General features: G+C 26.6%; 1 protein-coding gene across 9 annotated transcripts in view; it reads right to left on the minus strand.

The window, feature by feature from the left end:
• Positions 1 to 2,961: 2,961 nt before the first annotated feature.
• The window catches only part of LOC119604039 (tropomodulin), a 59,980-nt gene continuing 49,760 nt past the window's right edge, over positions 2,962 to 13,181 (minus strand). For 4 of the 9 annotated variants that reach the window (XM_037956374.1, XM_037956375.1, XM_037956371.1 and 1 more), the window contains 3 exons: positions 11,168 to 12,117; positions 8,017 to 8,282; positions 7,047 to 7,330 (listed from right to left, as the gene is read on the minus strand). In XM_037956374.1, the coding sequence (XP_037812302.1) occupies positions 12,102 to 12,117 (16 nt within the window). In that variant the 3' untranslated portion in view covers positions 7,047 to 7,330; positions 8,017 to 8,282; positions 11,168 to 12,101. Of the gene's footprint in view, positions 4,252 to 7,046; positions 7,331 to 8,016; positions 8,283 to 11,167; positions 12,118 to 13,181 lie in introns of those variants that run through there. The other 5 variants (XM_037956379.1, XM_037956378.1, XM_037956373.1 and 2 more) reach the window with 4 other exon arrangements.

Here is a 13,181-nt window from a genome sequence, read left to right on the forward strand (position 1 = left end):
GAACAACAACAACGCTAAACGAAATAACCACACAAAAAACAAAATACACAAGGCAGTAATACCAACAGCATCCAAACATACGAAACGATATACACAAAAAAAACAAAAACAAAATACACAATGCAATGAATCCAACAGCCATCCAAACATACGAAACTGAATACACCAAGAAACAAAAACAATATACACAAGGCAATGAAACACACAGCCATCCAAACATATGAAACGGAATACTCAATGAATAAGCAGTGTTGTTGTTGTTGCTTATATCAAAGCATGAAAAAATTTTCTTTTTTTATGAAATTTTCAGAGGTTGTCTCGGATTTTTGCTCATATCACTGGTATTTATGGACCGATTTTGCTGATTTTAAATAGCGATCTTCTCGAAAGCATGTCTAACAGAATTATTGAAGATTCGAATCTCGCCGATATCTGGGGTCCTCTAAAAACTGATTTCAACAAACACACAAACGGACAGACGGACAGACAGACAGACAGACATACAGATAGACAGACAAACGGACAGACGGACATAGCTTAATAAACTCCGCTACCTATAAGGATCCATAAGCCTATAAGGATATAAGCGGACTTTAACCGATGATTGTGTTTTTCAGTTATGGATTTAAGTTCAATTAACTTTGTTAGTATTGCCAACTTTTCACTCAAAAACATAAACAATGAACAGCTGTTTTTTGCAAATAATACATTTGTAAAATGAAAAATTTTGGAAAAATGTTAAATAAACATTTAAAACAATAATAAATAAAACAAAACAAATCAGAAAATTGCAATTTACTTAAAATATTAAATTTTTGTTCTTCCGAAATCATTGTTTTATTGTTTTTGTTAATTTTGTCTTCTCACTTATAACTTAAGTTTAATTGGCCAATAACACTCAGTTAAACTAAGATAATAAGTAACGTTACTGTTTACTAAAAAACACAAAACATATATTAAACTAGGTTTAACCAAAGAATGTAGATTATCTTTATCTGAAAAACCCGCCCAAAGTATACCAATCGGCTCGATCGGCTTTTGAGTACATTTAGCTATATCAGTCTGTCCATCCGTCTGTGTGTCCATATAAAACTTGTGCGCACGCTACAGGTCGCAATTTTCAAGATAATTTGGCACACGCTTATGTAAATTTCATTGGATTTTCACCAAAATTTGATGTACTTCGAATATGTTATTTGTAGTGACTTTTCAACATCTCTTTCCTCACTTTTAACTCGGTTTTTATTTGTACCCAGCAAAAAAAATTTGAAGTTGTTCAAGAAGAAGGGATATGTTCATGATTTCTTTTGTACGTATTCTTGTTAATGCATTTTAAATACATGCCAAAATTCTTATAAATTTGTCATAAGTGAAGTCATGAAAAATTGCATACAATTCACTTATGTAAAATTCTGTTATAAGAATTGTAAAATTCACTATAATTTGGTATTCTCTTACGATTCAAAAGAAACGTGTATTTCATATAATAAATATTAAAAATGCCATTAATTTTATTAGATTTTTGTATTTAATATTTGTTAAAATTAGTAATATGTATTAAGTCCATTTTAACATCTTGATTAATAAGAGAAGAAAATACCAAGATGGCTGAATGCTTAACGGATTTTAATGCATTTTGAAATAAACATTGTGCACCAATGAAAATTTGCATGAGAATCATCGAATGTTCACTGGTTATAAGCACTCATTTTAATGTCGTGCTATTATTCCAAATACGAGCCCATGCTCGCCAATGCCACGCTAATGTTAAAATCATGCATGTTTCCCCTAAATATGAACCAGTTAATTATCAGTTGAACCCATGCATATACTACTTTTATTGCAAGTCTTTTTTTGCTGGGTAAGGAAATATTTGGTTTATAGAAGCGAAAAATATGCAATCGCATTTTTAGATGTGATTAAGATGTCGTTTGTAAAGTATGACATCACCCAGCAAAAAATATTTGATGTCATACTTTACAAACCACATCTTAATCACATCTTAAAATGCGATTTCATATTTTTCACTTTTATAAACCAAATATTTCCTTACAAATGAAACCCCAGTTAAAAGTGAGGAAAGAGATGTGGAAAAGTCATTACAAATAACATATTTGAAGTACATCATGATTTGGTGAAAGAGTAGTGAAATTTACATAAGCGTGTCATTAAGAGAATGTGTTTTATTTTTGACATCCTAATATCGGATTTTTACTGCTTCTAAAAATAAGATCAGATGTAGTTCAAAGCTGCCAAAAATGAACAACATCCCTCCAATGACACGCTAATGTAAAATTCATAGGTTTTACACCCGAATTTGAAGCACTTGGGGTTACTAGTTGTGATGAAAATTCTACATCTTTTTCCACACTTTTTTTGCTGGGCAATTATTTTTTTGTGGGAAATAACATACTTGAAGTACTTCCAATTTTGGTGAAAAACCTATGAATTTTACATTAGCGTGTCATTGGAGGGATGTTGTTCATTTTTGACAACTTTGAACTACATCTAATCTTATTCATAGATGCAGTAAAAATCCGCTATTTGGATGTCAAAAATAAACCACATTCTTTCATTGACACGCTTATGTAAATTTCATTAGTTTTTCACCAAAATTCGATGTACTTCGAATATGTTATTTGTAGTGACTCACTTTTAACTCGGTTTTTATTTGTAAGGAAATATTTGGTTTATAAAAGCGAAAAATATGTAATCGCATTTTTAGATGTGATTAAGATGTCGTTTGTAAAGTATGTCATCAATTATTTTTTGCTGGGTCACTGGTGTAGGGTATCATATGGGAGTATCCATACATTCTTACTTGTTTGTTTCTGTACTCAGACCGTTTAGAAATTACTAGTCCACTTACTTACGTTCCAAGTTGTATCAGATTTTATCTTCAATTTAAATAAAAACAAGTATCAAATTATTTTTTTTTTAATTTTTTTATAGTTTTTTTTTATTTGTTTACATTTTACATAATTTATAAGCAATTTTATTATAATTTTAATATATATAAAGTGTAATATTTTATATATTTTTGTGTGATTTAAATTATACAATTTTATTTTGTTAAAATAAAAATAATTTTATGAATTATGATCATTTAATTTTTCTTAAATAAAAAATAAGCTAAAGTCGAAAGAATAGTAAAAACAAAAAGAAGTATTTTTAAAAAATACAACAAAAAATAAAGAGAAAAAAAAATAAACTAAATAATAATGTATAATCATCTGGTAAAAGTTTAAAATTACAAAATAAAATAAATCAACTTAAATTATAATAAAAAAAAAGAAAAAAATTTTACAAATAATGCATAAAAATAAGAGCTTTTTTTTAAATATAATATTGTGTTTGTTGTGTTTTCTTGTTTTCTATTATTTTAAACTACGTGAATTTCCATTTATAAAAATTTTATTAAATGTGTACGTGTAAGAGCATTTATATTTAATTTAATATAATCTGTTTTTTGTTTTTAAGACTGCATTGGGATTTTAACATCTTCAGAAAGCAAACATTTAAGTGAAACATTTTATTATTATTTGATCAAAAGCTTTACAACAATTAAGGAAAAAAATTGGTATTTGAAATATTTTCAATTTAAATTTTGTTTTTATAATATAAATGTCTTTTTATCTAAATTTGTTTAGGTAAAATTTAAAAAAGAGTAATAATCAATATTTAGTTTTAACATTAAAATTGCAACAACATACACATTTCTTATATATATTTTTTTTAACAAGTTTAGAATATTTTGAGAGGAAATAATCATATTGCAAAATTTAGTTTTTACAGTTCAGTTAAATAACATATTGTTAATGAAAAGTTTAAACAATAAAAAATTTTTTAACGTTTTATATAAGTATTTAAAATTTCTCAATGCTTTATAAAATGATTTGTAATTTTAAAATTTTAAATGAATTATAACAATTTAAAAATTATAAATTTATTAAATTTTGTCTAAAAAATTATTAATAATTTTAAAATTATTAACATTTTTTTAAATTATTTATTTAATATTATAAATAATTCCAATTTATTTTAGTTTAATTTTCAAAAATTACAACAAACATTTCTTTTTAGTTTTAAAATATATATAAAAAAATACATAAAACAGATTACATTGAAATAATTTTTAAATAAAATATGTAATAATTTTTATTATATATTGATGTTATACTTTCAGCGTTTATTGCCAAAGACCGACTGTAAAATTTCTACCAAAGTGTCCCATGCGTCGCTGACGTCCAGCTATATGAAAGAAAAGGAATGAAAATAAAGAAAATATTTTTTAGTTGATGTTTAAATTATGCTTCGTTTCAAGGAAAGCTGTTCTGCGATACAAGTAAGGTAAGAAGAAAAACAAAGTAAATTTAAATTATTAAAAATTAAATAATTAAATTAATTAAAAATAATTATGAATTTACTAGTTAAAGAATCAAAGTATATATTATAAGTATAAAAACAAATTGATGTATCTAATATCAAAACCAAAATAGTTATGTTAAATACTTTTTGTGAAGAAGTGTTAGTGTAGTCATCCCTATTTGTTATACATTTCTTGACAATCTATCAGAGCTATGTAATAGAAGGTTAAACAACCTCAGCTTAATTGTAATTGATTCGTAATTAACTCCTGATTGTGCCCGTATAAGTGACTCTAAACTGTCATTGTTACCCTTCTTATTACATTATAATACTCGCATGAACCTCTAAAGGTATTTTTAGACTACAATACTGAGTATTAATACTTGTCAAAAATGTTTGTATCATAATACAATTTACTAGTCTAAATATAATTTGTAATTTGATTTTCAAAAATATTACTGATTTTTTTGGCATACGGTCGGTATTCATAAATTTTTTAAAACAATTCAAAAACTTTTTATTTTCAAACGTATTCGGGATGTATTTTATAAATACAATAAAAAACAAACAAAAATTGTAAAATACATTAAAAATAAGAACGAAAAGTGCATAAATAATTGAAAATTGGATAAAAAATATTACAAATATTATAGTGTAAACATAAAATGTATTTTTCGGATTGATTTTTTGAAAATGCGAATTATTTTCATAATATTTTTAATTTGAAGTGTGTTAATACTCAGTATTGTAGTCTGAAAATACCTTAAACTGTATTCGACTTTAAGTAAATAAAGATAGTAAGTAAGTAAGTAAGTAAGTAAGTAAGTAAGTAAGTAAGTAAGTAAGTAAGTAAGTAAGTAAGTAAGTAAGTAAGTAAGTAAGTAAGTAAGTAAGTAAGTAAGTAAGTAAGTAAGTAAGTAAGTAAGTAAGTAAGTAAGTAAGTAAGTAAGTAAGTAAGTAAGTAAGTAAGTAAGTAAGTAAGTAAGTAAGTAAGTAAGTAAGTAAGTAAGTAAGTAAGTAAGTAAGTAAGTAAGTAAGTAAGTAAGTAAGTAAGTAAGTAAGTAAGTAAGTAAGTAAGTAAGTAAGTAAGTAAGTAAGTAAGTAAGTAAGTAAGTAAGTAAGTAAGTAAGTAAGTAAGTAAGTAAGTAAGTAAGTAAGTAAGTAAGTAAGTAAGTAAGTAAGTAAGTAAGTAAGTAAGTAAGTAAGTAAGTAAGTAAGTAAGTAAGTAAGTAAGTAAGTAAGTAAGTAAGTAAGTAAGTAAGTAAGTAAGTAAGTAAGTAAGTAAGTAAGTAAGTAAGTAAGTAAGTAAGTAAGTAAGTAAGTAAGTAAGTAAGTAAGTAAGTAAGTAAGTAAGTAAGTAAGTAAGTAAGTAAGTAAGTAAGTAAGTAAGTAAGTGAGTAAGTAAGTAAGTAAGTAATTAAGTAAGTAAGTAAGTAAGTAAGTAAGTAATAAAATTCAAAATTAACAGTTCATTTTTATTAGCCCATAGATTAGTCTACATAGTCTAATAGTCCATTTGGTGTTCAGATTAGTCAATGGACTAGAAAGTCTATTGTCTTCATATAGACTAGCCATTAACGTATTCTGTAAACTAGACAATAGATTAATCTATGGAGAGTATTCTTAAACAAGACAATAAACTACTCTATAGACTAGACAATAGTCTATAGGTTAGATATTAAAGTAGTGTATTGACTAGTTTATAGAAGAGAATAATCTATAGACTATATAATATATAGGATTGTCGGTAAATAATCCAAAGACAAGTCCCTAGACTAATTAATAGTAATTATACTTTTTGCATTTGCTTTCGCAGTTGCATTCGCAAAAACTAAAGTTAATTATTCGCTTTCGCATTTTCATTCTTTCTACATCATAGAAAAGTCATTAGATTAGTCCAAAGTCTAGTAAAATGTACTTTAAACGTCTATTCAAAATAGGACTTAAAAAATCATTAAAATTATTTAAAATTTTCGCTTTTGCATAAAAAAGGAATCCTAGAGAAGTACTCTCGTTGTTAAAAATTATTACTGCTCACCTGGCTGTAATCTTTTCCATGTTTCTTAACAATTTGAGAGAATATAAATTGTATAAAATGGGTCACTGGTGTACCATTATACTTTTGAGGATTGAATAGTACCAAAAAAGTACAATTGTATCAATTTTGCCAACACTGGTTCATACACTTAAGTTTGTGTAGTATTATCTCATAAGAAATTTATGAATGTCTATGTCAATTTCTGAAGAAAACCTTTTCTACGTTAAATAACATATCTTTACCTTTATTTTACTTAAATTCCTTTTGTCTATTTAATTTTTTCTGATAATGATTTCTTTCTAATAATGATAATATATGACTTTCTAATATATGACTTATGTATGAATATTAACTAGTAAATGTTTCTAATAAATTCCTTAAAAAATTTGAAACTTACACAGTAAAATAAAGACCAAGGGCCGGTTTTACAGTTTTCAAAATTATGTTTCAAAACATATCTTATGGTAAACTATAAAACCGACCATAAACAAAAAACATTAAAACAAATAAATTACAAAATAAATCTAATTAAATACATACTTAAATTAAATTAAATTAAGTTACATACGTACAGATTTTACAAAAATCGTAATAGAGGGACTTTTCTTGGTACTAAATTTGAAAATAGTTTATTCCATTATGGCCACATTCATTATTAAACTTGTTACTTGAGTGTAGTTGTTGTTGTTGGTTGGTTGGTAGGTAGGTATTGATGAAGCAGTTATTGGATTATTATATATTCTTTGTTTTATTTTAAATAAATATAATTTTTAAAGGTGGTATTTAAACAAACATCTGGATTTATTATTTAAATTGTAAATGGTTGTGTTGGTTGCTGGATTGGTTGGATGCATTTTTAATTCAGACAAATTTCAAGACAATAATCACACGTTTATTTACGTTGATTCAGGCGTTGAACACGTACTGTAAATAGACACAAAAAACATAAGGAGAGAGAGAGAGAAAAAACGACACAAATTAGTCAAAAGTTTTACATTTAAGGGAATTACAAAAAAAATTTTTAAACATATAATTAAAATTTTTTAAAGGGTTAGCAAAGGGATAAAAAATACAACATTCAAATTAAAATGCATGGAAGTAGAGTTACAGTTAAATAGCGCTAAATTAGTTCTTTTTTTTAAAAAAAGAATCTTATTTCTCACTATTTAAATATTTAAAAAATAAAGTCTTAATTTATTTTGCTAGATTAAAACAAAATAAGACTTTATATGTTAATTAAGTGCTGGCTAAAGATTTTCATTTTTATAAAATCTTTTCACAAAATGTAAAGGTAGAGGAAACAAATTTTATTTTTAGTAGAGCAGTTCAATTCAATATTCAACAAGAACAATAAGGGATTAACATTCCATTTTATATATAAAAAACGCAGTATTTATGGGCTGTAAATCATTAAGAATTTATATTACTCGTTTTATTAAAGGTTAGTTTTTTTTTTTATATAAAAAAGCTTATTAAAAACATTTCTAAAGGCTTTTTGTACTTTAGAATATGTACTGTTTTTTTGTTTTTTTGCATTTAACAAGGCTTTTGTTAATTTGTTTCTTTTTTTAAACAACATTTAAACAATATTTCTGTAGAAATTTACAAACTTTGTTTAGTTTATGTTGAGTTCATTTAATCCGGTTTTCGAAAAATAGTTTATCCACGTAGTTTTTATTTCGGTTTACAGCATTTTGTGTTGAGTTGTGATTTATTGTAGTTTCAAAATAAAAATTAATTATGAAGAGATTTTTTTTTTATTTTTACACTTTATAAATATTTAGTTGTTGTTATTTTTGGTTTTCTTAATAAAATCGTAGTGTTCTTTTTTTAATTCTTTAAAATTTACTTAAAAATGTAAATCGCAGTTTAATTTCTAAAGTCGTTTTGATGGGAGGGAAAAGAAGACAAAATATAAATAATTTTTAATAAATGGGAAGTTGTTTTTTTTAATAAAATTAATGTATATTAAAGCAAAGAGTATTTAAAAATTATAATTTTTAATTAGCTGATTTAGGGCCATTATCTCAACCTCCGATTTTCGTTTAACCGGTAGATATACTGTCGGTTAAAATAATTTTTGTATGAAAACTGTCAATATATCGTTAGGATAAAAATTAATCAGACATTGAGAAAATGGGGGTTATTGTTTTTAATATGTTAAAGAATTTTTAAATACTCTTTAAATACAAGCATTAAAAATCTGCGTTTAAATTACAATTTTACACATTTAACCGTTGTTAAAAGATGTCATTGAACCCCACTCAGTTCTAGTTCAGTTCTAGTTCAATTCTAGTTTAGTGATAGTTCAGTTCTAGTTTAGTGATAGTTCAGTTCTAGTTTAGTTCTAGTTCAGTTCTAGTTCAGTTCTAGTTCAGTTCTAGTTCAGTTCTAGTTCAGTTCTAGTTCAGTTCTAGTTCAGTTCTAGTTCAGTTCTAGTTCAGTTCTAGTTCAGTTCTAGTTCAGTTCTAGTTCAGTTCAGTTCTAGTTCAGTTCTAGTTCAGTTCTAGTTCAGTTCTAGTTCAGTTCTAGTTCAATTCTAGTTCAGTTCTAGTTCAGTTCTAGTTCAGTTCTAGTTCAGTTCTAGTTCAGTTCTAGTTCAGTTCTAGTTCAGTTCTAGTTCAGTTATAGTTCAGTTATAGTTCAGTTCTAGTTTAGTTCTAGTTTAGTTCTAGTTCAGTTTTAGTTCAGTTCTAGTTCAGTTCTAGTTCAGTTCTAGTTCAGTTCTAGTTCAGTTCTAGTTCAGTTCTAGTTCAGTTCTAGTTCAGTTCTAGTTCAGTTCTAGTTCAGTTCTAGTTCAGTTCTAGTTCAGTTCTAGTTCAGTTCTAGTTCAGTTCTAGTTCAGTTCTAGTTCAGTTCTAGTTCAGTTTTAGTTCGGTTCTAGTTCAGTTTTAGTTCAGTTCTAATTCAGTTCTAATTCAGTTCTATTTCAGTTCTAGTTCAGTTCTAGTTCAGTTTTAGTTCAGTTTTAGTTCAGTTCTAATTCAGTTCTAGTTCAGTTCTATTTCAGTTCTAGTTCAGTTTTAGTTCAGTTCTAGTTCTAGTTCAGTTTTAGTTCAGTTCTAGTTCAGTTTTAGTTCAGTTTTAGTTCAGTTCTAATTCAGTTCTAATTCAGTTCTAATTCAGTTCTAATTCAGTTCTATTTCAGTTCTCGTTCAGTTTTAGTTCAGTTTTAGTTCAGTTCTAATTCAGTTCTAGTTCAGTTCTAATTCAGTTCTAGTTCAGTTCTATTTCAGTTCTAGTTCAGTTTTAGTTCAGTTCTAGTTCAGTTTTAGTTCAGTTCTAATTCAGTTCTAATTCAGTTCTAGTTCAGTTCTAGTTCAGTTCTAGTTCAGTTCTAGTTCAGTTTTAGTTCAGTTCTAATTCAGTTCTAGTTCAGTTCTAGTTCAGTTCTAGTTCAGTTCTAGTTCAGTTCTAGTTCAGTTCTAGTTCAGTTCTAGTTTAGTTCTAGTTCAGTTCTAGTTCAGTTCTAGTTCAGTTCTAGGTCAGTTCTAGTTCAGTTCTAGTTCAGTTCTAGTTCAGTTCTAGTTCAGTTCTAGTTCAGTTCTAGTTCAGTTCTAGTTCAGTTCTAGTTCAGTTCTAGTTCAGTTCTAGTTCAGTTCTAGTTCAGTTCTAGTTCAGTTCTAGTTCAGTTCTAGTTCAGTTCTAGTTCAGTTCTAGTTCAGTTCTAGTTCAGTTCTAGTTCAGTTCTAGTTCAGTTCTAGTTCAGTTCTAGTTCAGTTCTAGTTCAGTTCTAGTTCAGTTCTAGGTCAGTTCTAGTTCAGTTCTAGTTCAGTTCTAGTTCAGTTCTAGTTCAGTTCTAGTTCAGTTCTAGATCTAGTTCAGTTCTAGTTCAGTTCTAGTTCAGTTCTAGTTCAGTTCTAGTTCAGTTCTAGTTCAGTTCTAGATCAGTTTGGGTTCAGTTTTAGCTCAGTTCTAGTTTGGTTCTAGTTAAGTTCTAGTGTAATGAAATACTTTAAATTTAAACACAGATTTTAATATTTAAAAATGCTTAATTTTTAAAATACTTATGTATATCTATTGTGTAAATTTGTGTAAAGGTTAGAAACAGTACAAAACGAAAAACATGCTGAAAATAACATAAAATTTCAATTTGAACAAAAAAATAACATAAAAACATGCAGCATATGAAAACAATATACAAATAAATAATAAATTTCGATGAATGTGATAAAAAAATAAAATGTTAAATAAAATTTTATAGAATGCAGAATAGCTTAAGCTTAGTCGTATTTAAAATTAAGAAATCTATGTGTTAACTAAAGAGAGAGTTAACTCTGAGGGGAATAACCCACAAAAAGTCAGCCCCACTTTAGTTAATACACAGCATTTTATATTTTTAAATACTGCTGTAATTTTTTAATAAAAAAAAAAAATAATGCATGGCTGGCTAATAAATAATTATACTAAATCAATGATGCAGTCAGTTCATAATTTGAAAAAATTCCAGAGTTCTTTCTATTTTTTTTTGTAGTAAATATAAGCCTTAGGCTATATTTAGTTGCAATCACATCACAACTGCAATTAGCTTTCTCATAAAGTAATTTCGAAACATTCATTGAAATCAAATTTGAAAGTAAATCCTAGTTTGTAGCTTAAGAGAGAATTAGTAGCTTTAATTTAAAAGAGAGACAGGAAGAAAGAGTGTGAAATATAGTATAATAAAGACAAAACATTGTGAATATCAAACGCAAAATTTCATAACAAAACAAGTTTAAAATATTCTTAGTAAATCCTTTGATTAGGATTTTAAATAGATACCTTGTTTTTTCTTTGTTACTTCTATAAAACAAAATTTTAAATTTTGTAATAAATTTTTACAAAATCTTGTTTTAATTATCGTAATTCTTCGTTACTGCTTGTTATATAGTAAGAGTTAATCAATCCTTAAGACATCTAATGTTTTCTTATGTGTTTGGGTGTGTGTGTGTGCTTTCTTTAAAATTTTCTTTTTTTTAAGTTTTTTTTTTCTCTTTTTTTTTTGGTTTGAATTTGATTAGAGTATAAATTAAATGATGAGATACGTAGTTTTTATACGGGGATACGTTGATGATGGTGATGATAATTATATTTTAACTTTAATTGTTCTTTTTTTCTTTCATTCAACAAAATATTAGTGATAAGTGCTTTTCTTTATATTAAAATTTATATAAAATTATAGTTAGAAATAAAGCGTTGATTTTTGTTTTAAGTTTCCTTTTTTAAATATATAAAACCTGATTGTTTTTTTTTTTTAACTTATAATTACAAAAATTGTTTTTTTGAAGATTTAAACAAAAAGCCTTTATTTTCTTTATCTATTTTATAAACTCTTTTTACACGCTGCTGCTGTTGACGACGAAGTGTTGTGGTAATTATTTATTATATTCATTCATCATCAATGGCTGCTTTTTGTTTAGTTTAACTTCAGTTTTTTTAAGGGTTTTCTTAAAATTTATACACATTTCTTTAAATGTTTAGTTTTGCTTTTAAATTTAAAATCTCTCTTTTTTAAGTTTAGTTTAATTAAATATGCGACATTTGAGTGTGTTTGTTTTTTTTTTAGTTTTTTAATGATTTTTTTTTGGTTTTTTTGTTTGATTAAATATATTTTTTATTTTTCGTTTTTTTCAAAAACTTTTGTTTTTAAAATGTTTACTGAACTCTTGTTGGATTTCTGTGAAGATTATTGAAAAATCTGAACTGCAGACGTAACTCAAGATCTTTTCTTACTGTAAACAAGAAATAAATGAGAGAGAAGAAAGAAATAAAACATAAAACATTTAGATAAAATAACATAAACTGAAATAATTATAAAATGAAACAATAAATTTTAATGATAAACTAAAACAAAAAGTAAAAAAAAATAATTAAAACAAGTATTATATGAATTAGGAAAGAATAAAGAGATATATATTGGTGTGGTACGGGTACAAAACATCAGTTATGGTAAAAAGGTAAAGAGAGAACTACAAAAAGAACCCACATAAAACAATAAGAACACAAGTTTTGATAGGTTTATTTGAAAGTAATTGTATCAGGGATATAGAAAGTGCCTTAAAAGTCAAAGTGCTTTAAAGGCCGTAACAAATGGTGATAAATAGGGAGGACACACAATAAAAGGTTTTGAAAAAAGTATGATTTAAACAAAAATTGTGTTTTGATACTAAGGGAGTAAATATATTTTAAGCAAAATCTTAAAACTATGTTGTTTACTATGTTTCGACTATGCCGAATCTTAAATAAACACCGACAACCTTATAAGCATTCGTAAGATATTCGGAAGACGGCCTTTTACTTCGAACTTGGTTCAATCATGAATCGAACTCCTCAGAATTTGAAAGAGTGATTAATTTCTAATAACAAATATGTTTTGGAATTTCTCTTAATAACTCGATTTTAAGCGATTTATTAGGTTAGGTTGATAGGAGGATGTATACTACATCAAATTCGAAGAAATACACCTAGGGCACTATCGCGTCTGTTGTGCGCTCAAGCGATTTATTAACTATAAAGTGATTTTCTATAAGAGCGGTCCAAGATGGCCAAGGTGCCAGGACCTAAATTGCTGACATGAACAGAAAAAGTTCCTTTAGACATCCTAATGGATGTAAAGTCTCCCAAGCGAAGGCCTTGGATCTTGGAATCTCAATTCATATCGGTGGTCCTTTAGACTCCCTGGTGGATGTAGTGTCTATCAAGCGAAGGCCTTTGATCTTGGAATCTCAATTCATATCGATAGTCAGGCTGCACTTAAAGCATACATATGTTATATGGCTCATTCTTGCATAGTCTT

The sequence above is a fragment of the Lucilia sericata genome, unplaced genomic scaffold, assembly GCF_015586225.1.
Source record: "Lucilia sericata isolate MDLA Ls3-8-SP2 unplaced genomic scaffold, ASM1558622v1 Contig000355F_arrow, whole genome shotgun sequence".
Classification (NCBI taxonomy): domain Eukaryota; kingdom Metazoa; phylum Arthropoda; class Insecta; order Diptera; family Calliphoridae; genus Lucilia; species Lucilia sericata.